The sequence below is a fragment of the Lichenostomus cassidix genome, chromosome 3 (genome assembly GCF_008360975.1).
Source record: "Lichenostomus cassidix isolate B80296 chromosome 3, HeHo_3.0, whole genome shotgun sequence".
NCBI lineage: Eukaryota > Metazoa > Chordata > Aves > Passeriformes > Meliphagidae > Lichenostomus > Lichenostomus cassidix.
The window spans coordinates 72,193,234-72,219,620 of record NC_139483.1 but is presented as its reverse complement, the minus strand read 5'-3'; the positions used below and the strand labels follow the sequence as shown (position 1 = coordinate 72,219,620).

Sequence of the window (26,387 nt, the reverse complement as noted above, 5' to 3'; positions counted from 1 at the left end):
TAGTACTTGCTAGATTAAAAAAAAAAAAAAAAAAGTTATTTAAAAATCTATTACACATATATAAAGAAAAACAAGATATCTTTTCTCTGTTCTTCCACACCCCCAATAAAGTAATCTCATCATGTCCATGGATTACATATATTCTGACAAGTGTTTCACGTTAAATCTTTTTCAAGTACTTAAAAAATTTCTTATACCAAAAAAGCTGCCTTTTTCCTTTTTCTTTAAGTACCTTCTACCATTTAACACAAAATTCAGGTGCAAGAATTTTAAACAAAAAATGAACTAAAGAGCTTTATTGACATCACAGTACATTCAATAGTAATTTTAAGAACATTACAGCTGAAAGAGAATGGCCTGTTTTATAGTCTTAATAAGCACTACCGTTCTTGAAAAAATGTAATACAAAGAAATCCTATTAGGTATTTAATTCTGAGCAGCATTTGGAAAAAATACACCTATTTACAGATAAAAAAAGGATTCTGGTTTCACCTACATAGCCACAATGTGCCTCTATAATGAGACAAGCCTTTTATAACTCATGGAATTTTTAAACATCATAGCACTGGTGCAATAAATTCCTCAGCGTTTACGACGAAGAGGAGTTGCTGATCTGAAAAATAAAGGAAAAGGGGGAAAAAGTTAATTGGAAAAAATAAAAGACCCCCAAACCCACACACACTTTAGGCTTAGTAATTAATAGTTTTAAAAGATTTTCCAAAGTTACTTTTGCCTAAGACAAAAAGTTTAATAAATACCATACTTTATTTTAAAAGTTCATATGCCGTACACATGAAGACGAATATAAAAAACTTTTTAAAAGTCAGACAAAATACTTAAAAAGTATACTACCTTGATCGTGACTTAGACTTGTGTTTGCGGCTTGCCTTCTTACCAGACCTTTGAGATTTCTCCATGGAGCATGACCGAATATGCTTCGATTTCTTAGCCTTCTTTTCTTTACTGCTTCCTGGTGATTCAGAACTACTCCTCACACTAGATTCGGAGCCTGATCGTTTTTTGCTATCTTTGGTAGTAATTTTTTTGCTTTCTTGTCTGGAATCCTGTCTTATTATTTTCACACATATTGAATCACTGCGAGAGAAAGTTCTTTCACTGTCTCTTTTTCTCTTTAATCTACTGTCATCGTGATTGCCAGCCTTACTTTCTTTTTCCTCTTTTTTGGGCTTATCTTTTCTTTTTTCCTGATCTCTGTCCCTTTCTCTGTTCTTTTTTCTGTCTTTATCTACACCTCCACCCTGTTCCTTCTTCCTTTCTTGATCTTTACCCTCACTTTTATGTTTGTGCCTATTTCCAGTAGGGCTTCTACGCTGGTCTTCGGCTTTACGTCTGTCCCTGCTCCTGCTGCGGCTCGCACGGTTGGCTCGCCGGTCTCTTGAGCGGCTGCCGCTTCTACGTCTATCCCAGCTTCTCTCTCTCGAAGGACTCCGATTTCTCCGCCTCTCTCCTCTTTCAGCACTGTGATTTCTACTAGATCTTCTCCTTTCTCTTATTTTCTCCCTGCTCCTACTCCTCTCTCTCCTGTTTCTGTGGGAGTAACTCCTGCTTCTACTGCGCCTAACCTTATGCGATGGTGTCCTACTGCGACTGTGTCTCTTCTTCCTTTTGGGAGAGGAAGAACGCGAAGAGCTGCGACTACTACCTGAGCTAGTGCTATAGGATGAGCTGGATACTGTGCTGCTACTGCTGCTGCTCCTGCTATTGCTGCTGCTGCTACCACTGCTAGAACTTCTTGACCCACTCCTTCCTGTCCTTTCTTTACCCTCTTTCTTGAGTTCTGTGTCAGGTGCAACTGCATTTGGAGATCTTTTCTTTTCGTGAACCGTATCTGCTTCAATTTCTTTTGTCTCCTGTGATGCTAAATTACTATTTTGTTCTTTGTTGATAAATTCATTCATCTCTTTTGAAACTTTTTCATTTTGTAGCTTTTCTTCTGAAAAAAGAAGTACACAGATGAAAAAATGCAATTAATTTGGAGCAGAATGTCAGTAATTTCCACACCATTACTTTGACAAAACAAGATTTCCAAGCACCTTTCTTAATACTTAAAACACTGCCACCATACCAACTACTTACCAAACCACTTTTTTTCCTTGTAATTCTAGAAAAATGGTACTGTCAGCTTAGAAAAAGTGTAGAGCCCACACATTTTTAGCAGTTCTTGATGCTATTTCATGTTTCAGTGGTTTAAGATGAAGTTCTCAAACAAATAACCTGGAACACCAGAACTCCCAAATTCATCTACACACAAGACTTTTTCCTTTTGCAACCTTTCTGCACACCTGATTCTCCTCTTCTCCTTCCTACAACACTCCTCTAGAAGTACTGATGCTTCCTTTCTGCCTTTCTTCCAGCCGCATTCATCTCAGTTTGAGGATTACTGTCTGGTCTGAAGAAGTTGTATTTCTCACAAAGTGAGACCCTCAGAGCATTTTCCAGAGGTATCCAAAATAAAAATTTCCATTCAACCTAGGATCCTTTGCATCACTGGCCAACTTTATCTCTCCATTTTAAATTGAACCCAGAAAAAAATAACTGACATGTAACATTTTTAGCCTTAAAATGGCCTTTTGATGTGGGCTATCATTTCTAGAGTTAATTTGCAGAATAAAACTCCATCCAAATGGCAGCTGATGACCAGATTTAAAACAGAAAACAATTCTTGCTGGTCCCTGAGTTATTAGGCAATACAGGCAGAAGTCAGTGTAGATGCTGTATTGTCCATTAGAAATCTTCTGCCTTTCCAAAATGCTGCTGCAAATGAGACTCCGCATTAGCATTCTCAGTATTTTGGATGTATACAATCAGCTGCTTTACACTCTATATTTGTATTTCTGCAAACAGTCCCATGGAGATGTCTCCATGCTGACATCTGGCTTCCTGCACTAGGAATATGGCTATCCTTTTATGCATACATCTTGAAATACTTGAAGAGAGACAAGAATATTAAGAAAACCAAAAGTTAAGCTAATCCAGCCTTTTATTAAAGGCTTCATATGTCTTATTTTCAGGCCTTTAAATAAAAAGTTAAAGGAGGAAACCATCAATTTTAAGTTCTATTGTAACAGCACTTTCTCCTCCAGCCTATGAACTTGGTTTGGGACTTCTTAACATTGCATCCATCTCTAGACAGCTCTTCACCACTGAGAGGTGACTGTGCTACCCTTCTGACCTATGTTATTGGTACAAAAGGACAAACCTTACCTCATACAGAGAAGCAGAAGTAAATCACAGGTTTTGGGTTTTGGTTTTCGTATTGTTTTAATTAAAAAATAACATTATTAATTTAGCTTTGTATTTTTTGGTTTAAAACGTTTCTTTGCCATTATTTACATATACTAAGTAGTAAAGTCCATATACAGCAGCACAGTAAGAAGACATTATTGATATGATTTACATTATTTACCTTCTAGCTGTTTTTCTAGTAGTAGTTGCTGTTCTCTCTCTTTTCTCCAAAACGCTTCCTGTTTTTGCCTTATTCTGTGTCGTAATTCCTCATCATCAGTATCAGATGATTCAGAGCCTCTGTCACTCCTCTCATCTTCACTGTCTCCTGATCCATAACCACCCAGTCCACCTGCGTGCATAAAGTCCAGTCTATCACGAGGAAAGATTAAGCTTTGTTCTTAATACTTCTGTGAGGCAAAGAGGAGAGTAACATTGCCCTTCCTTCACTTCCTCGTCTCTGAAGAAGTCACTTTATTCTGGTAAGTGCCAGTGTTGTTTGCCAGTGTGTTCAAGGCCCCCATATCTGCATTGATGCTCACTGTCTGGTTCTACTCCTTCTGGAACAGCTTGTCTATTTTCAGCAAGCAACCACTGTGACCATGGTACTTTTTTCCATTGTATGGAAAGGCAGAAAAACTCCCTGTGGAGATTGTGAGAGTGCCTGCCTCTGTATCAACAACTGGACAGAAAACGCCTGGGATCTTTCCCAGCAGATATCTCTGAAATGACTTCAGCTGCCTCCGTAGTCCAAGGCTACAGAAATTCTGAAGGCCATTATCAATTTTTCCATATGATTTAGAAAACACTGCACTTTGAAAGGTATGGAGATGGAATAGAAACAGACTTTCTTCTCCCCCAGAGGTATTAGTAACTACTGGACAAATAAGGATAAAGTCAATTTAAACATCTGACATGGATTTCTTTCAGTCTGATGTCCTTTACTGAGTCAGTTTTGAAACATGAATACTTGTCATGATAACATTCAATTTAATTCATCAGTATTCCATGTAATGAACATACAACTGATCACTGACACTGCTGTAGTACACTTTAGATGATAGAAATTATGTTGGGAAAAATCTCTTGCAGTTGTGTCTCAAGCTGGAATTTCAATCTCTCTTTCCTGTGTTGTTTCTGGTAGTATACAATACAGGAGCATTTGTGCTTACGTTGCTTTTCAATAGAATACTAATTACAAAGATTGTAATATTTTTATTTATAGACTTGCACATTACTCTTCTATCAACTTTCCCCTCGGGTTTGGATGGACCAAAATAGAAGAAAAGTATGAAATAGTGTTCCTCTCTTTGAAGACTGCAGTGTGCTTCTGAAACTATCATACTTTGAGAAGTACATTTATTTAAAATTTTTGCGCATTTTTAAAATTAGGGCAAGATTCTCATATATTAAATCACACTGCCTAGTCCTTTACTCCAGCAACTATCCCACTTACATATCAGTAGGATCACCTGTGGAACAAACAAAGGTGCTGATAATCACAAAGTTATCAGAAAGTGACCCATACTCCCAGGCAATTAAAATCTAGTTTCAAAATGCAGTTTCTAGAAATGCAAGGCAAAAGAAACTCCCCCTTTAAGCCCTCTCAAAAATAAGGAACATACTTACCGAGTCCAGTGAGGGAAGCCAGTGCACTGGACTGTGCCAGCTGTTTTGCAGGAGCTTTGTATCACATCAACAACAGGAACAACATGTTAACACAAATAGCCACGATTTCATAGTCATGAGTCTATGGTATTGTTAAATCTACTACTATTGCTGTTCTTTGGAGGGAGAGAAGAAACATTAAAAACGCATCATCCATTTAAAACCACTTCTAGATTTTCTGACCATGAAGATTTAGAATTTAACTGCAAATTAACAGTGAAGAGAAAAAACCAAATATATACTCATAAATCACTTTCCAAGTTACAGCATCTGCACATAATATTCAAATTCAGTAGCTACATACTTAGATTAACTGTTATGTTAAAATAATCTGTTCTGTAAGTACAATACAGGTTTAACAGTGAAAGCAAATTAATTACTAATTGAGGATTCAAAGTTCATCTCTTTTCACTTCTGAACAGCTTTGAGATAAAGATGATAGTAAGAAATAGCTACAACTCAAGAGCCATTGACACAAGTACCATTTTAACAGAAATGAATTGTATGAAAAAAATGGAATAACTCAAGTAACTCACAATACACTGCACAGGACGACAGTACATGATTACTGGATTTGAACTCTACCAAGTTGGATGCATTATACTGGAATTGTTCTTGAGGGAGAACTATGGAGGTTAAATGTTCTAGAGACATGCAAATACAGAATTTTCGCAGAAAATACTAAAAAGAAAAAAACCCCCAAAACCTGGCATACCTTTAGTTGCTTTACGGTGAACATCTTTGGCCACATAATAGATTTCTTCATTTGTGACATCTAAGAGAATCTCTGTCAGCAGCATTTTTGTCAGTATCATCTGAAGAAAATTGCATATACAGTTAAAGGTCAAAACATCTTGAATAAATGCTGCATTCAAATTATATCCTTGCAGCTTCACTTATTTTAAAGATTGTGAAAGTCTTTAAAAGAAGTCTCCTGCACATTTTATTTAATTACTTCTTTCAAGAGACATGACTAAAAACCCAAAGATTGAAACTGTTTAAATGTGACCTGATTTCACAGCTTCCAAGTTTGTATTTTGACTGTGAACTGTATCTGCATGTATTGCACACAGCTATCCAGGGCACCGATCCTAACATCTAAGATGATACAACAAATGAATATGTAAGTCAGAAATGTACATAGACTGATTCCAATTATTCTTTCAAAAAATAAAGAACACATTTCTCACTGGTACGCTGCCTGTAAATATCCTCACAGGTTACTTATATAACATTTTATTATTACAGGTTTACTACAAAAATTGAAATGGTGGTAGCTCGTTCTCCAAGTTGCTTATGTCTGGCCACATGCTATACAAAAATATATTCCTTAATTAACAAGGATTCAGTTGTACAATTTGCATTCAACAGTGATTTCAAAGTATGAAGGTTGCGCAGACACAGTGAAACTGTTGGGAATCTAGGATTTAGGCTTCTGGCACTTCCTTGCAAGAATACATTTCTTAAATTACCTTTCACAGGAACTGAGGTTGAAGCACAGATTTAAGATGGGTGCACTTAATCAGTGGAAGTTTTCAGAAATTTGGTAAGTGAAGCAAAACGATAGAATTAATAAAGATCAATGTCAAGATCACAGTCATCGCATTCTTTCACTGCTGTGCTGAATACAAGTTATATAACCTATATCCTTGTTTCTATGAGAAAGACAGCATTTTCAAGAGACATGCAAATATAACCCTGCTTTACTGTACAATGCATACTGTACCTCTGTTGACAGTATCAGGCATAGAAAAAGTTTTTTACTTTGATATGCCCAAAAAATATGAGCAATTAAACAGAAATACTTAGTGAGAAGTACATTATTAATACCATTTGATACTCCTTTTCTTCTTCTGTCATTTCTGGTTCACTTTGCTCCTCTTGAGGAGCTGGGGATGGACTCCTGCTGATTTTCCCAACACTTACAGCTTCTGTGTTTTCAGCATCTTCATCTTCCTCATCACTGTCCTATAAGAACAGCATCACACATTTCAGGAAAAACTCAAATATCAAACTCCTTAGTTTCTATTTGCAATAGTCAATTTATTTTGTACTGAAATCAGTATTTCAGTTATCATAGAACTATTTAGTTTCTCCCTTCTTAAAAAATATGCAGGTTCATCTACCCACACAAGCTAAGAAAATACTCAGTTGTCAGTTCCCTGCCAGACACGTACTTTGAACTATAAACGAGATAACTGCTAAAGTGAAAGCAATAGAAGGTTTCCTAAATTGGCTCAGTTTAGCAAATGCATGTATCTGAATTTTTTCAGCTGCTGATTTAGAATTCTGACTTTTCAAAGGCTTTGTATGTTCAAAAAAAAAAACCCACATTTTTATCCTTGTTTGTTTACAAAATTATCAAATTATATGCTTCTACCTCTTAGCCATTAAAAACTTCAAAACATCAATTATTGACACAACAGCAGCTTGACCTTACTTAGGGCAACAAAACCAATGAGGTAACCAGGAACACAGCCTCTCTTTGAAGAGACTAAAAAGTTGATACTTTTCAAGAAATACAAACCTGAGCAAAAAACAAACCCTTCTACTTACAAATTTACTTTTCTGAGGTAACCGTGGGCCATCCCCTTCTTCAGCCTCCTCACTTTCCTTTTTCTCTTTTTTAGACATCTGTGAACGTTGCTGCTCCATTCTCTCCTTTTCCAATTTTTTCTGTTTTTCTCTTTCCATCTTTTCCAGGCCCTCCCGAATCCAGGCAGGCAGAGTTCTACGCTTCACAGCATCTACATAAGCAAGGTTTAGAGTTTTGCAGGATGAAAAAACCTTTCCCCCAATAAAGGAACAAAAAAATCCCCCAAAACAAAGAAGGAAACCCCCCCACCCCATCAAAGCACATCTGATTGTGGGGGAAAAAACCATTTACAATGGCTTTTTCTTTCCCTGCTCTTTTACTTTCTATTAAAAAGAAAGAAGTCTTCAAATTCTGCAATTCTTTATAAAACACAGCTTTTACATTTTTTCATTAAGGAGTGGTTAACATGTACCAATCTGTGGAGGCTCCTGCTTCACAGGCATCGCAATAGGTGAACGCTGTCGATCTCTGAACGAGGGTCTTTCCCTTCGATTTTGAGTAGGTGCAGGAGGTGCTGGAGGACCTGGTGGCCCTGGTGGTCCTGGCTGCCAATAAGGTGGATGAAATCCACCTTGAGGTGGACCAAAAGCAGCCCCATGCTGAAAGAGTAATGCAGTTTATTTTTCTTCACATGGTAACACTAAATGCAGCATGTGAGCAAGTCGGTCTACAAAAATCCATGCAAGTAGGAATCCATGATTTCTAGGCTACTGAGATTTCTCAATCTCTTTTACTGTGGTCCCCAAGAAACTAGTTTCCTTTAAATATTTAATCACTAAACTTAGATTTAAGCAGGGATACTTAACAAACCTGAAAGGGACTCAAGCAATCTCCTTTCTCATTGTGCTAAAAATTAAGCCCTATAATCACCATCTATCTCCACCAGATCCGTGCCAGCTTAGCATCAGAGCATGCAGTTAAATTAGGAGTGTACAAACCTAAGATTTAAAAGTCTACCTATGTTAGCAGTCTTTTAACTACAGCATGAGAACAAAAATTTAAAGTTCAGCCTTTTATTACATAAGAATTTTGCACTGTGCACTTTCCAGTAATCCTTCACATATCCATTAATATGGCTGATTAAAACTTTAAATGCATAAATATGCCATTTTAGTACAGACCCTGGGTTCTGGGCAAGCTGTATATAATCCAAAAGTTGTAAGTCTTGAGGCATACATGAAGAGTTTTTTGTTTTAATATTTCTTGCCCAGAAGTGCCAAATGAAACAATTTAAGAAGAGAGTGCTTAGGAAAAAAGGGTATAGCATCAAATATTCTACTAAGTATTTAAGTCACTAAGGCTGAAGCACTCTCCACTACAATTTCAGGTTAAGCATCTCTCTTTCATTCACTGCAAAACAAGTTTTCTGTAGTATTTAGAGAAGATAATTTAAACAGTTTGTCCCATGACAGTAAACAAAGAAAATTACAATAAAATAATGTATTGGAAAATTATTGATTCACTACTTAACAATACTGTTGAACAAGATAATTGTAAGAGAAAAAAAACCTAGAAGCCAAAAAATAGCCTAGAAGACAAAAAATCCATTTCTGCCCATCTTCCCTTGTGCTTGTTTATGAACAGGAGATCGGTTTTTAAACAGGTACAGTTTGTAATTTATATCAGTTTTGAAAGAAAAATACTGAAAATAGAGGGAAGATAGACAACTTCTTCGTGTTTAAAGATCTGTATGATGCACCCTACTATTATTAGTGATAAAACCACCTACATGTTTATTATGCTATACAACTTATATGCCAGAATGAAGAAAAAAGTGGATATGGATTTTTTTTTTAGAAATACTTGTTTATTCAAAGAATCACAGTAGATAGATATGGAAAAGATCAATGGATCATCCAGTCTATCTCCCTGCAAATACAGGACTGTCTCCTGTGTTACATTATCTAGAGTATTTAAGCATACCTTTCTGAACTTTATTCTTTTTCCTCGTCCTCCTCTTTTTTTTTTTTTTTTTAAACACAAAGCTGCATAATGTTAATTTATATACTGGAACACAGTGATTCATTTTAATATTGCAGACAACAGCCATTTCTCATTCTACTATAGAAAAATAAAACCCTTTGGCCTCTGAACAGAACTGAAAACTCTAAAGTCTCTTCTGTAAAGTGTTTGGTAAAAATGTATCTTAGCAGATAACAGATTCTGTAGATGTTTGTAGAACTGAAGAATGAAAGTCGCCGCTAGATGATATTAGAGGAACACATCCATGGAAGGGACTCTGCGCGTCTACAATATTAAAGCAACAAATATGTTTCACCTGATAGTCAAACTGGTTCACTGGCCCCATTGCAAAGTTATCAGGAGGTCCCCCAAAGTTGTGATTGTTCTGGTTAAACATATGCCTGTTGTCAGGAGTAAATTCCCCACTGTCCTGACTGTTGCTGTCTTCAGATGGAGGAACAATTTCCATTTGACCTGGGGTTGGAGTCATCCACTGCTGATCTGGAGGTGGGTGAGGGGGCTGGTGAGGCATTCCCCATTCTGTTTAGGATTTAGAATATAAATCAATACCAAGTTAGTATAATTTATACGAGTCCCCAATCACTCAGTGTTCTTGTATTTGTCACAAGGTTCCTCAAAGCATCACAGATGATAAAGTAATCAAGAATCATCTATCTACAGACTGTATGATATTGTCTCAATTTCTTCAACTAAACGAAGGAAATACAAATAGCTGTAGCTGAACTAAAACATGCAGTGGGGGGGAAAGAATTGAACAAGCTGTAGATTTGTTATAATAAATTTCTAGTGACAGCGAGTTCACCACAGGACTTAAAAATTGTTTAAACTGTTAAAACACTGCTCCCTACTTCTCTACTCCAACTTTGAAAGCAAGGAACTATTTCATCATTTTGCATAATAGACTTGAAATACCTATTATGGAAAGCAAATTGTTTTGTAAGCAGCACAACCACCAAAACCTGTGTTCCAAAGGCTTATGTCTTGATAATGGATGATTCCTTGGATTGTCCAATATCTAGCAGAGGTCCTAGCATAACTGTAGCCATAAGCCCTCAAACATCCGTTACAATTGGCTAACAGAGTGAAAAGGGTCTAAGGGATGAATTAATCGCTCATGTGGCCATAATTTTTGGACTGATTCCTTAGGAAGACAATTTATGTGCACTATACAAATACTTACAGACCATGACAGAGCTGCCTTGTAACTCTCACCAGTGGCAGAATTAGTATCTGGCCTCTCAGGCTAATTCCTACCTTCCATCCAGTCCTTTAGCTCATTTTTTCTAGTTTTTACTGTCTTTCCCATCTGCTGTCCTTCCCAATGGATCATAACTGGATCCATTACTGTAGCAACTAAAAAGTGTTATCATAGCTTTTCTATTTCTGGGAAAACTTCTACTTACTGTACAGAAATACAGCTAGAATACACTCTGCCACATAGAAGAGTTAAAAATTCCTATATGTGCCTACAATAACTTGTAGCCCTGTGCAGGTAAGGGAAACCCGATGGCTGCCTCCCTTTAATTATGCACATATAAGAGCTGCCAACAACATATTAAGCCTACTTACATTAAATGTTGCATTTCAATAAATTTGAATAATGACAGTGAAAACTGGGAGTGCTATTCTTGCAACCATTAACAGAATCAAGCCTGAACTGCTGTTTTCACCAAAATAACTGAAGACATGCATATAGGCTTACCAACTACCTTGTTTATACACTTCAAATTGCATTATAGTATGGTGTCATAACCCAGTTTTCTTAGCAGAAGATAACCCATTTTTATCCCATTCTTATTGCCAGTGGTATCTTATGAAGTTTTAAAAAGAAAATTAATTTTTGGACAAAACTGAAGTTTTGAGGAAGTTAGAAAGAACTGAAAATACTACTAACAGAAGCTTCCAACCAACTTTAACTCACAATAATTGAAAAATGTTGACAATCAGATACCTAAGTTCAAAAAGGTAAATCCTAAGTATATGAAACATAATAAAAGCATATTTTTCACACAGAATTTTGCTCCCTTTTCTAATATTTTAAGACACCTAAATCCAGTATCTATCAGTTTTACTGTCAACTCATTTTACATGTCAAGATCATGCCAGAAGCAGGTATTACACTACAGGAGAGGCAACAGTTGCTCTGTGAGTTGCTCTCTGAACAGTACCAGCTGTGATTAAAGAGTCAACTGGTAATTTTGCATTTTGAAGCCTGGGGGACAGGGCATGTTCACACCCAAAAATGTCAGACAAGAATAAAATGAGGAAACATGAATAAAAGGAATGAACAGGAAAGGAAACAAACCTGGCTGCCACATTCTGTTGAAATTAGGATCCCCCTGAAAATTATTATGGTTGTTTGGACCGGACTCTATTCCTGAAATATCCTGTCCGTTTGGCATCATTCCTTGTTGTTCCGCTACATTCTGTTGCCCTGAGGCTTCTCGCTGAGCAATCCATGCTTGAGCTAATGCAGCCCAGTCAATTTGGCCTAAAATAAACAGAGGAAGTTAAAAAGGCTAGAACTCACACGTCTGAAGTTTAACACTGTTTCTCTATTACATGTCTTATTGCTCAAGATAAATGGGCAACATTTACCTTCAGCAAGTACTGTGAGCACCATTAAAACTTATTCAGAGTGTACAGTAAAAGAAACAAAACAAATGTCAGTGTACAGACATGCTGAAGTAGTTTCTTTGCATATGTTCAAAATGTCATAAGGCAGACTATTTTACGTTCGTCTTGCCACTATGGGTGGTAGTAACGCACTTTTTTCATACGTGAGCTAAGTTTGACATCAGAAATAAATATGCATATCCTTAAATTATAAATTCATTAAGATTTGGGAGTAAGAAAGATACATCACTAGAAAATGATTTTTCAATGTACAGTCTTTGTGTAACCATTGCTATATGCTATGTTACAGCTCTCTCCCATTTTTTTCTTTACTGCCATTCCAACCAGTAAATAAATAAACTGCACACTCAGATAAGAGCACTAGTATGTCTTCTGCTTATTATCAAGTCAGGAAAACTCTCCAGTGAATTTAAAAGAAATTAAAGTGACAGTAAAACCAATGTGCCTGATCACTTTGCTTTTGTATGAAAGACACATCTGCACTTTCACTATCCACTTCTCTATTTCTTTGATATTTTGAATTGTCACCTCATTCTCAATTTAAGTTATATTAGATTCTGCTGCTTAAAGCTTTTGGTGGTTTTGGTGGGGAAAAAAAAATCCAAACAAGAGATGATGATTATCACTGCTTTTGTAACCTAAATCAAGCATCATATTAGTCTTCCAGTGAGGTTTTTTCTGTATATATATCTGCATTAGTACTTATGCCACACAGGTACTGAATAAAAAAGCAGATTCTCTCAAAGGATTCAGCTTAGCTAAAGAACCGACAGGGATATATATTCGGTAAAAGTAAATGAGGTCTAAATGTTGATCTGTATAACTGGTAAAATGTTGATAATTTGTCTACAATAAGTCAGGTTTCTTGCCTATATTTTGCATATTATATATTAACTGTGTGAAAATATTTAGAGTCAATGTATGTTTTCTATTTTTTCTAGTTCAGAAAAGCATCATAAATGTATTATCTTAAGAGCAGCTACAAAAGGCAACTATGAGTCGTACTCTGCAACAAAAATTCAAATAACAACACATTAAAAGAATTAATCCACAAAGCTTTCTATATACTTACTTGGATCTTGCTGGTGCTGAAATGACTGCATCCACTGCTGTTGGTTCAAAGGCCATTGCTGCCAAGGTTGTCCACCTTGATCCCACATCTTTTAAGTCTTTATACAGTCTATATTTCAACTAAAAATAATAGTTGTATATTTAAATAGATGCCCATGAAATATCACATAACTGAAACTTACATAACTGCAGATATAGTTAAGCCTTGCAAAGCAAGCTGAAGCAATGCTGGCTTAATATTTTAAGCTGGAGGAAATGGTTCATCCTTTAGAGTAATATCTGAAAATATTACTGTAAGACTTCAGGAGTCTAGTATGCTTTCTCTGTATTTTCACAAAGAAATTAACTACAAAATGACATTCAAGGAGAGATATGACAAGTTTGTAAGACAAGAACTCATCTGGCAATAAATGCAATTTAAAGCAAGTCAAAATATAAAAGGCATGACTTGATATCTTTGCCTGCTTCCTAGGTAAAAGATATGTATTTCTCTATACAAGTGTCATGCAAGGCTGTTAAGCAAGACAAAAGTCACCAAATGGTAAAACACATCGTTAGTGATTGCACAGGAGAACTGCACATGTACAAGACAGTGCCCACATGCATTTTATGCATTGTACAGACTAATTTTAATTTCTAAATAACTTATTCCTTTAAATCTGAGAAAGAAAAATAAATATGACCACACAATTACCACATTGTCCCTTAAAATCATGAGGAACAATTTTTGCCATGCTGTATATGCTCACTGAGCAGGCAGCAGCAGCCCTAGGTCCAGATGGCAGGCAGCAGAGCTCTTTGGCCTGCTTAGAGTGAAGCTCCAGGGCCAGCTCTGCATGAATCTATTGAGGCACAGCAGTCCAGGCAGGTGTGCCTGTATTGGCACATCACTTCATTACAGTCATTGGTACCTCTGGCACACACCTAACCTGCTACACATGGAGGACCTGAGAGCAGCCACCCAACATTGCTCCAAACAGTTTCTCTGAAGGCAAAGACTAGGCAGGCACGGTTCTGGGAACACTTCACTCCAGAAACTGTTCCCAAAATGCAGTATGGGTAAGAATGCACTGACCGCGACTACCTCTGTCCTAACCAATCTGTTAAGAACTTCTCCACAGGCTTTCCACTCAATTAATATATCCTCATGAAATTTAACATATAATCCTTGAGTTCACACTATTAAAACATCAAGTATGTAAGTTGTTTCAAACACTCCAAACTTTAGAGAAAAACTCATTCCCTGAGGTCACAGGAGCAGCATACAGGACCCAGTCGTGGCTCACAGCCAAGTGCAATACAGAATAGATGAATAGAGCCTCTCTGCTTTAGAGCAAACCAGTTCAAAGCAGCCAGTGCCACTTGGGTGGCCAGCCAGGAACAACCCCAGCAGCTCGGGGGAGCAGGACACACACACCCAGAGACAGAGCCTGCTCTCGGCAGATGGATGAAGCAACTGGAGTGGAACCTGCTTGCAGCAGCATCTTGTACTCCACGCTCACACAAGGAACTGCATGACTGCATAGGAAGAGAGCACCACTCTACAAAAGTGCACCACACAAAGAGCTGCACACAGCATCGGGGGCATGCAGAGATTTTGCTTGTATTTTGCATACTTCTCTCAAATTACATCTTCTATCTGAAAAACTGTAGATCACCTTTGTTTTGAGACTACTTACTTTCAACAATGTACAAAAATTACACGTGTGGCTCTGAAATATTCAGTGCAAATGCCTTTTGGAGGGGCTTCAAACAAGAGCAGATCAACTCTGGCAACAGAGGGAGTATTGGGCAAAACCTACCTAATACTTCATTATTTTTACTACCTTTTCTTGCCAAACTAAATACAGAGGGTTTTTCTCATTTCACTAATATTTTTATGATATTCAGACCTTTAATAAGTGAAGACCCTGCCCTTTCTTTTGTCTCTTTTTTGCTTTCACATTTTCCTCTGTACCTAGGAAATTAACTTTTTAACACCAGTTGGGTGTAAGGGTGGCTACTAACGCACTTAATGCAACATTCTAGCTGACCTCTTAGACTAGCACTCTGGGTATTCATACACACATATTTCATACACTAGGTATGAGGAAGTAACAGCTAATACTATTTTCACCCTAAAGTAAAAAAAAGGTAAGTAACTGCTTCTTCTTTCCCTCAGTTCATTTTTCCATCCAGAATAAAAATTCTTTCAATTGTCAAAATAACATCTTACAGCTTTACAAATTGGGGTTCAAGACTACCACTGCACTGCACAGCCTCATGGTGCTGCTCCCTTTGTTTCTAGCTGTTACATCCCACTAGCAATGATAAACATGGATTTCACTAATTCTGATGGCACTTTTCTATCTCAATACGTAGTACGTTGCAACAAGTTTGTGGAATTACACTAAAATAAGCTCAGCAAAAGGTTCAATTTTTTCACTAATGATTTAGAAGACAGGTTTACATGTAACTGAATGCAAAAAAAAACTTACACAGTTAAATATAAATTTCTCTTACAAAAGTGTAACAATATTAAGAGCACTTCTACAAATTCAACAAAACTGGAACCTCCTACACACAGCTTTTACGTGATAGGATTAGAAGAGATTTATTTTTACTGGACTGGCTCTATCTCTGTCCTAAAATCTTAGTATTCTAGATTTTTTTAAACGTGTTCCAGCTAACACAATTATGTACCTATTTCTCAATTGGACACCTTTTTTTTTTTTTTAACTCTCATGCCTTGATCCTGACTATGGACAAACTGGAGCACTTGTTTAGATCATTAACAAGGTCTAAGGTAACAAATGCCTCCACATCTCAGTATAATCTGCCCTCAAGACAACAACTGCCTAATTATTTTACAAGGTATTCAAATAAATCTTGTAGAAAACACAAATCACGTTGCCGCTGTATCAACTGGCATCTGACATGGTGACCAAGGCACAGAGCAGGCAGGAGCAGCATTCATTCATCTCCTGGCTGCCCTGTCAGCAAGTTATTATGCCCCAGGACACCAAGGCCAAGTCCACACTCCTAAGGGAAGGGGTGCTGAAGGACCCCACCATCTCCCCTTTAGAGAACAGCTCTGAGCCAGGCCAGCTGTGGGCTGCTTCCAAGCACGTTTCAGGTGTCAGCATGGACCTGGGACTCAAGAGGCAATTAAGACAAGTCCATTCTGGTTTGGAAGGTCAGAGGCTTTCACTCAGTGCCAGCTGGCTGCAGGGCCAGAATAAAAAGCACAGCTGGGTTTTAGCTGTTAGCATACACAGCTACTTCTCCACTGCTCTGCAACATAATATGGCCCAGTCTTCAACTTGCCCTAAAGAGATTATTTCACCTTATTACTGCTATTTTGGGGAGAGAAATCAGGTGGGGAAGTGCAAAGCAAAAGGTCAAGGCATGGAGTTAGTTTCTATTTTGATGCACAACAGTATGACAAGACAGCAACAACAGTGTAAAATCCTGAAGAATTTCAATATTTGATTAATTCAACTTATGCCATTCAGAGCAGACTGATTTAAAACTCAATGCCATTTGAAACAGCTAATTTTAGTTTGTGAACATCATTTGAAAGCTTTAAATTCTGTATTCTATTTGTATTTTTACTGTTTTCCTGAAGAAATGTTGATTTTCATAGGTTGGCAACTATAAAACATGCTGGCTTTCAAGTACACAGGTTTATTACCGAATTCAGTGTAAAAACATTTTTTTACTAATCAGAAATATGTACTACACAAACACTTAAGCAATGGCATCACTTTTTAATGCAACTGTACATGCAAAAGCCGTTTTCCAAATATGATGTGAAAACTGTCTAAAACTATTTTTTATTTCAACTCATCTTCCTTATTGAGAAATATTTAACAGAAACAGGAACTGGATATGGAAGCAATAAAATTTGCACCTTAAAATGTTTATAAAACTAACCTTAACATACACAGGCTAAAAGAGGAGATCACATATATTCAAAATTTTTACTATTGAAGACTAAATTATGTGTTTTAGTATTGAAGATTAAACATGTGGCTCAGAGCCATTGAATAAAAGAGATTAGTTCTAAGGCCTCGGTCTATATGGTGACCTGGAATATAATTCTCTGGGAAACAAACTCCCCTGCTTTCTAGATCTCCACTTATTTTCCTGCATTTTCTCCAATTTTTCACCACCTGGCATAAGGTAAACATGAAAAAGGTACTTGATAGATTTTTTTTTTCATTTACTATAGGGAGGCTACAGGCATTTAAAGATGGTTCATCACCTTCAAAAATTGTTTTGCTAAGCACTGCAGTGTCTAATGATTACATTTGCTTTTAATCTTCAGAGTCAAACCCCCCCCTTAGTTTTAGCTCTTCGTTTTCAGTTCTCATGTTCTAACAGTAACTAAAACAAGCACTTACACTATTTGATGTTACCCTTTTTTACGTAAAGGCAATGCAACTTTGTATTCTGCTCATGAAACTTTACTGAGTATGCAAGATTTGCAACAGAATCTCAGTATTGTTGAGGTCACGCATCACCGACAGTTTCCTTCCTAGTGATGACATTTTAAAGATATCAAAAATAAATACAGGCCAAGTTAAATCATACAATAATGAACAAACCAGAAGTGAGAGTTACCAAAACAAGGCTTTTGAACCCCAGTGCCATAAACTGGAAAGGGCATATACTACTTCAAAAAGAACTCAGAAAACACAGCAGAGGAAATGTAGCCTGTTCTCAGTAATTTTAAAATTACTTCAAGGGATTCACCTCCAGTACAGAGATGGGGAGGAGGAAACAAACCCAAAACCGACAAACAATGCCTCTCACCCACCAAACCAGTAACAAACGCTTGAAACAGACGGAACCTCTTGTACTAATGTATGTGACTAGAAATAACCATTATTTTCCTGAGACACAAGTCATAATTAATAATGCAGAAGAGACTCGAAGTTATCCCCCACCTAATTAAAAGCTGCACTGACAAAGCTAACTTAGGATGCTGCCACATGAATTATAAACATGTTTTTATTTCTTACAAAGTTCCCAAATCAGCATCACCTGAAAGAACAGGCTTCGCCCAGTACAATGGACAGCTCTACTTCCCACCAGTGACAGAAGGCTGAACACACAGCAGAGAATCCAAATGGCAGTGAAACAAGCTTTATTTTCTACTGAAGTTGGGGGGAGGGAGATGACCACTGGCTAAAATTTGCTCAATTCAAACATTAGTAAAACACTCACTAACAGAGGGGTACCTTAACTGAGCAGTCATTAAGACACACTGGTTCTGACATCACTAGTGCATACAACAGGCTTGAAAAGCAAACAGGTTCAAAGAATGGATCCATTTTATATGCACCTACATGCAATGAAAAATATATATACTACCCTCCTTTATGATGATGGGTTAAGGTTCTTTTACTTAGCTGTTCTACCCTCCAATTCAATTAGACGTAGCCTTTTTCCCTTTCCCTCTCTAGCACACACACAGATAAACAAAAGAACATTTATTGGTGCTTCAAGAGCTGTTCCCTGATGTCAGATCAGAGAACAGGAACCTGAATCTATTAAAAATCTGTTTACCAAGGAAGAAACAGAAGCCAATTCAGGATTATTTTTGTTTTATACAGAAGCACAATCACATGAGCAAAACACCCCATCAACCTGCATTTCATTTCAGTTACACAGACATCACAGATTATGAAAAGTTCACATGATATCTCAAAATTTTGCTGGAGTTGTTAAGAGCAAACATGTCCTGAAATAAGTAATTCGCATGTAGGGTTCTTTTCTTTTTAAATTAAATTTCTGTTCAAAGGCTGGACCAGGATTTGCTGAAGTTTTATTAATGCAAATTACTGGTATGAAAATGTGCCATCCTTGAAAGGATTGCTGGTGAGGGCTCCCCTGCTGATGATAAAAGCTGAGACAGCAACATAGATAGGACTTACCTTGATCTTCAGCAACCTCTGAGAGCCAATAGCACTCAGAAACATTTAAATGCTGCAGTATTTAAACTAACTTTTCTTTGGGTAAAGACAGAGAAAGAACAGATATTTTAAAGGGGACCTTTCCACTCCTCTCCTTGATCATGACATGCATCTCAACTACAAATTATACCTGTTAGCCTGTTCTTTTAGGAAAAAAAGGCATCTCCTTCAACCTATTTGTTTGCATAATAAGGTATTTTCCAATACAGCTGTATGATGTGTTCAGACACACCACACACTAAAAGGCACGCAATCAGAAGGTACTTACCAGTAAAAAGAGTTTTGAGTTAAAATTCATGAGCTCATCTTTAACTCTGGAAGACTCCCCCGACCACTTCCCACAAAACAGTTATCTTGAAGTAAATTACATATTTCCACACCAACAGGAATGCACCCTGTCAAGAAGAGCATGGTTTCCTGAGAATTTGCCAGTGGCACAGTGCTTAGTGAAGGCCCCTGAAGCTCACTGCCCACTGTTGTCAAAGATGGAGCCATTTTTCACACAAGGCTATCAACAGAACTTGAGTGATTAACAGGCTCACTCAGATTCCTTGGACAACCCAACCTCAGCAGTTTCACACCGCAAACTCATTAAATCTGCAATCAGTTCAACAGCACTTGTGCAGAGGTAACTGTGCTCTGACCTCTCAACAATGGAGAGCAGCAGTCTCAGGGAGCAAGGCTCAGTCCTGGGAATGTCAAAACACAAAGCCTGCTTGTCATCCTGGAGACACTAACTTACTTAAATGCCTCATGACATTGGCTGCAGCAGAACTGGAAAAAAAAAAAATCCAGACATTTCCCCTGGAAAGATAAGCAAAATCTGTCCCTAAATAAAATTTAATACAGCTAATGGATAAACTGAATTGCTCCAATTCATGCAGGTAGTCCAAGACAAGCACAGAGACATAGGAAATTAGCTCAGGTCCAGAAGAGCATCAGGAAGATTACTAACCATACCAAGCTGGGCAGATGAGTGCATCTTGCACACCCTTTCTTGCTCCTTCTAAGTAACTCACATCACTGTGATAATCTGCTTCTTCCCATTATGAATGTTACTCCACATCCTAACTATGCAGAACACCTTACAGCTCAACAGTTTCTGCAGCAGATAGAGAGATTCTGAATAGCTTGTCAGGAACTTCATGAAAGTGAAATATCTTACCAATGAGAAACAAGTACTCTTTGGAAGATGAAATTAAATATTTATTAGAAGCTAGACTATCTCAACTCCAAGAAACCAGGAGAGAGCCTGGGAGTCAAGCTGTCCCTAAAAAGAGAGTGGCACAAGCCTTCTGCTATGTCATGAGCTGACCAGATCAAGGTTAGGAACTCCTACATCAGACATCAACATCATTTGACCTCATCATCAGAGCACAATCTGGCAGACTGGTTTATTCAACCCTGTAGGACAGGGAGACTAATGATTCTGGAACCTACAGAACCCACAGCCAATAATCAAGAGTCTGAGGGGAGGCTGTTGGATCACCTTTCTGATCATGCTACTCATCATTCCTGAAGAGCAGGTCAATATGTGACACAAGATGGCCTGACAAGTTTTGCTTGCAAATTGAATTCTAACACGTAGCTGCAGAATTTTTTCTGGTGACTAAAGACCTTGTCTTGCAGGCATTCCAAACAGGCATAGCATTTAGCAAAGAAGTATCCATTATCTAAATAAACAAAGAAGCTCAAATAGCAGGCCATCATGAAAATTTGGGAATCCCTACACAGCTAGTCTTTGTACCCCAGGGTTTAAAGACAACACACTCTTTTTCATACTCTTTCATACTCCATTCACAGGTCAGATATCTACATAAAAAACAAAACCAATCAAAAAAAAGCCAGGCAGATGTTCCACATGCCCTAAGATAACCTGACAGTGCAGCCATGACTTTTTGACTATATTTAAGCCTACACAGCTGAAGGGAGAGACCCCAAGAAGCAAGACCACAAGTCCTGGTTTGTAACTAACTGCAATTACTGGTTTTGAAACAAATTAATCTTAAACAGTCAGTGTCATTAGGTAATCTTTTGGTGTGAACTTAAGACAGCACAAGCAGCAAAAGCACATCAGTCTCTGATGTTCTTTGTAGAACCTGGGCTACAGAAGTCATTCACATCACACTGAGAAGGATCTCAAAAGCATCAAATACTCTGTGGGCAGAGTTTCTCTATCGCATATAGGCTTAGGCTGTGAAGGGGAACCTAAAGGAAAATGGAGATGTTTCAGGAACAGAGCTTCTTGAAATCAATAGCCTGATCTCCCAATCTTTCATATGGGTGCCTTATTGTAATTTCAAGGTTTTTTAACTTTCATTCAAGGTAGCTGACATTGATTATGTGAAATTTTAGCACAGTGACTGAAAGCTTATGACGAGTTTCCATGATGAATTTTGTGGAACTGTTCAGTTGCAAGCAGGACAAATCTAATCTTACATTCACCACACCAGGATCAAAGCAGTTAGTGGAAAGACAGGAATTAGGCCAATACCTCCAAGAGTTTAAACTGAACAGTGCTGCTGGAGAGCTGTTTCTCCCCTCCTTTTCCTCCCACAACACTATTGCTTCAACAGGGCTGTGCGAGCAAAGACATCACTGATGAGGTTGGAAGGACTAGTGGATAAATACTCCAGGGACACAGCACCAATAGTTCACATAGTTTTCCCAAGGAATTACAGAGAGCAGCTCATCCATGGTATTATCAATATCCAACCAAGCTGAATTCCAAAGTCAGTAATGGACACACATTGTACAAACTCCAAAGACATCTATTTCCAAGTACTCCAAAATGGAAGGAAATGTAAACGAAGCATTTCTTCCATGACTGTGTCACTGGAATAAAGGATACTTCTCTGTAAGAATTCATACTTAAGAGAAGCAAGTGAAGAGTGAGCTGCAAATGAAAAATAGCTTTGCATACCCAAAGGAGCCCCCCTACCAAGAAGAAAAATTTAATGCAGAAAGGTTGTCACAAGAATTATCATCAGCTGGTGGTCCTGGCATAGGAGACCCAGGTAAATCAGAACATTTCTGCAATTGAAAAGATCTGGGAGTGTGGAAAAGTACTGTATCCTATATGCCCACATACAAACAAACCCTACAAGCTACTACAGAGGGGCTGCAGACACATTTACTCAAAGCCAGAACATGCATACCATAGCTCAGACAAAAACATAGCAGCTTCCACTGTATTTGAGAGAATTAATATTTACTACAATACTACATTCAGCTACTGATTAGAAAGTTAAATATTTATGGAGTGACTAAAGTCTGCAATAAGTCAGAAAAAATTAAAGTAACTGTCTTGCTTGCTACTCTTTACTCATTACACTTTCACTTGGCCAAAGACTTTTGTACATCATCTAGGGCACCGCCCTAAGTTGTTGCAGGTATTTAATGCCCAGATACTATGCATCTTTTCTTCTCTTGAGAGCCAGAGAGCCTATGTGCCTGCTGAGATCTGTTAGCAAGATGTCAACTCAAAAAACATGTAAAATCTTCCAGCTCACTTATAGTTGTGTATCACTAAAATGCTGGAAGTCAACTTTGCTCCACTGCATTTTTTTAACATCAGAACTGTTCTTTCTCAGATTGAAGAATAGAGGTTTTTCAAACACATAACCATAATCCCAAATACAGAAGCAGAAAAAGAACTGGTGAAAACAGCTTGCTCAGTATCTGATGCCCTTAGGACTTTTAGCTTCTTATATTTTTCGTGTATCTGTAGTTTTAGTGTGTGGCTCTGGACTCCATATAGAGTGCTAAAATTTCTGTTGCCAGCATTTTTTAGACAAAACAATTCCTCTAAAGCCTGAGATCCAACGACACTTAGTTGCCTCAGAGCCCCAAAACATGTAAACAACAGTGAATTGGGGGGAGCAAATTTGGAGTAATTGACATCATCACCTGAAGGTGTAATTGGAGGATTAAGGCTTGATGTTAATGGACATAATTTATAAAGTATTAAAAACTCATGACTCTGTGTCCATTTTGGGTGTAGCCTCTGGAGTAGGCTCTGTCTGCCCTAAATCCACCTTGAAGGCCTTCAATAAATTTATCTGGTTTTTATTCTCTGAACTTTGTCTAGCCTTTGTTTTAGGTAAGCCTGTTAGGCATCAGTTCCATGAAGTTTTCCAGAACCCAGTTCACACATCAGTACATCTGACTAATATTTACAGCGCTAACAAGATGAAGCAGTGTGAACAAAGGTCAAATTAAAAAATAAAAATTACTATGAAATCATCTTCAGGGAGTCACTCAAGCAGTATACCTTCCAAGGTCTGTCATTTCAAACTTAAATCCACATACCCACTGAGCTGAATGCAACTCTTTTTCAAAAGAGAAAAAGGACCAGATATTGGCAGCCAGGTATCATTTACTTTTTTTTTTTTTGGTATTTCTAAGACATAAGGACAAACATATTATTCAATTATCATGAAGTACCAAAATCACAGCTAGAACATTTACTACCACAGAAACATCATCATAACTTAGGCAGTTTAAGTCAAAACTCTACTGGGTTTGGGAAGAAAAAAACAATTCCAATCCGATTATTTTTTTTATGTATCATTCCACTGGAAGTACTGATGCAGGATTTTCAATCAGCACTGTAACACAGCATTATTTTTCTTTCAAAGTGAATGGTCCATTTGCAACTTCCTCTGCAATGAACATGCTCTGCACAAAAAATTACTTGGTCCAGTAACTAAATAAACAACTACTCCTCACTGGTTATGAGCAGATGTTACCCTCAATGATAAATACAGTTATCATTAAATAAGGGATCAGCTAGTGATGAAAGTAAGAACATTTTAATAACACCTACCCACAATACTATTTGTTACCAAAAGCAGACTTAGAAGCACCACATACCTCAGTCATGAAAATAACTGAGACTGGACACTCTCCAGAGTATCTTTGCATAATCCTGCACTTAACTAAAAATCAAACATGATTATGACTCCACTCTACCACTACAGCTTATAAGGTGAGTTAACCACTAAAAAATTTTGGAACTGTGCTAAATTTGTGGACTCTTAAGCCCTACAACACCTCTGAGCCCAAACGAGAGAAAGCACTCTTATCAGAGCTGGAGTTTGTACGCCGTATGGGACAAAGACAGTACAGGAAGTCTTGTAGAGGCATAACAGCAGAGATGCTGCAAAGTTTGCTGCTGCATCAAAAAAATTAAAAACCAGGAGCTTATCTGTCAGTAATCCTAGTGACTCATCCCTTGCCAAAGCCAAGACTTTCAGTTCCCCCTCTGTTCTACAGTTAGGGGAGCTGCAGCATCTGACACCCCCATGAGAGGCAACATCGTTAGTGCAGCTTGACTTCAAGAAGAGGTTTCTCACTCCTACCAACAGTACAGGTGATTGGCTGGATGGACTGGTATTTGTAACCCTGTCTTTGGAAGATGATGTTAGAATACTGTCTGCTGGTAGACAAGGCTTATGCTTTGAAGACCACCATTCCCCTCTTTGAAAGGTGGCTGACCCTGCCTTAAAACAAAACCTTTAGGGCAATCCTGGCTCCCCGTACCCCACACTTTCAAATAAAGACTGTTTGCTTGAAAACATTTACAGGTGGAACTGTAAAAGAAAAAATGAACAACCACCAAGGTGGCTGAATACCCGGCATAGTAATTTGTTACAGAAACTTAGTAAATTTCAGCTAGAGGAGCACATCATGGAATCATCCAAGGGTTTGGGTTGGAAAGAACCTTCAAAGGCCATCTAGTCCAACATCTTGCAAGAAATAATGTTGCTGAAAGCTCTGTCTAACCTGATCTTGGACATTTCCAATCATGGGCACGTGCAGCTTCTCTTGAAAACCTACTCCACTGTTTCACCACCCTTATCACACGAAATTTCTTCCTCATGTCCAGTCTAAGTCTGTATTTCAGTTTAAAACTGTTGTCCCATGTCCAGAGCCTTGGTAACAAGTCTTTCCCCATCTTTCTTACAGGCCCCCTTTAGGTGCTCAAAGGCTGCAGTAAGGTCTCCCTGGGGCCTTCTATTCTCCAGGCTGAACAATCCCAACTCTCTTTGCCCGTCTTTATAGGAGAGAGGATCCAGCCTCTGACTACTTCTGTAGCCCCATCTTTAACAGTAAAGCTAGCACATCCCATTAAAGTTCACTTCAACAATTTTGTGGGATTGTCTAAAGACGTACAGAGAGCTTGCAGGGATGAGTGCCGAAAGCAAAAAGGCTTTCAAAGCCATCATCTGTTAGAGAATCCATTTAAAAACACCCTGCGTTTGCCAAGCTGCTGGTGCAGGTATCTTCCAAATGCTGCTGTGTGAATTTTAGTTCTCTGGAGCCCTCCAGTGGAATGAACTCATAGGAACGGCCACGAAGCCCATGAAACAGCACAAACATCCCACAAATACATTTATCCGCAGGATCCAGGCTGCTGACACAGCCAACTACCAAATCCCAGCGCACATGTTGCGTCCCTAACTAGGTTACCGGCTAGATCAAGCAGGCACTCTCCCCCGCGCACCCACGGGCGCTGCTTCCCCAGCAGCCCGCGGCTCCCCGGGCACGGCCGGCCCGGCTGCGCGCTCCCAGCATCCCACAATCGCGTCCCCGCCAGGCCGCGCGCTCGGCACCGGCCTCTCCCGGCCCCGCCACGGCGGCGGCGGCGCGGGGCGGCCCCGGGACATGCGCAGTGCCGGCCCCGGGCCCGTCCCCACCGGGACCCCCGCGGGGGGGGGCGGCGCAGACCGGGGGGTCCCGGGGGTCCGCCAGCCCCCCCGCGCCCTCGCCGCGCATGCGCGGCGCGCCGCCTTCACCCCCCTGGACGAGCGGCGGGGGAGGGCGAGCGGCTCTCGGCTCTTCCCTTCTCGTCCCGGCCGCCGGTCTCCGCTGGCGGCGCCGCCGGTTCCTCACGGCCGGCGAGCGGCTGCTGCTGCCGCCGCCGCGCAGCGCGGCGCCCTCCCGGCTCGGCTCGGAGCGAAGGGGAAGACCGGATCAGCGACACCCGCCGGCCCCCCGGGAGCGCTGGCGAGCGCAGCCCGCCCCGCTACTTACGCGCTCCCCCGCCTCCCGCCGCCGCCGGTGCCGCCGCTCCGCGGCCGCGCTGCCCCCGCTATCGCTCCTCGTCTTCACGGACAAGACAATATGGCGCCCGCTGGCGCTCCCCCGGAAGTGAAAGGCGTCACGGTGCTGACCCTCGCCTGGCACACGGGGCGCCTGCCGCCGCCATCTTTGCTGAGGGC

At 39.2% G+C, this 26,387-nt stretch overlaps 1 protein-coding gene across 1 annotated transcript; it reads right to left on the bottom strand.

Moving 5' to 3' along the window:
* Window positions 1–267: 267 nt before the first annotated feature.
* Window positions 268–26,335, bottom strand: PNISR (PNN interacting serine and arginine rich protein). Its single transcript, XM_085056279.1, has 12 exons — window positions 26,200–26,335; window positions 13,203–13,321; window positions 11,799–11,984; window positions 9,789–10,012; window positions 7,923–8,109; window positions 7,471–7,661; window positions 6,745–6,882; window positions 5,630–5,729; window positions 4,876–4,929; window positions 3,428–3,598; window positions 853–1,954; window positions 268–613 (listed from the first exon to the last, which is right to left on the bottom strand). Exons 2-12 carry the CDS (start codon window positions 13,288–13,290, stop codon window positions 583–585), a joined length of 2,472 nt encoding a protein of 823 aa, XP_084912405.1. The 5' UTR covers window positions 13,291–13,321; window positions 26,200–26,335; the 3' UTR covers window positions 268–582.
* Window positions 26,336–26,387: the final 52 nt, after the last annotated feature.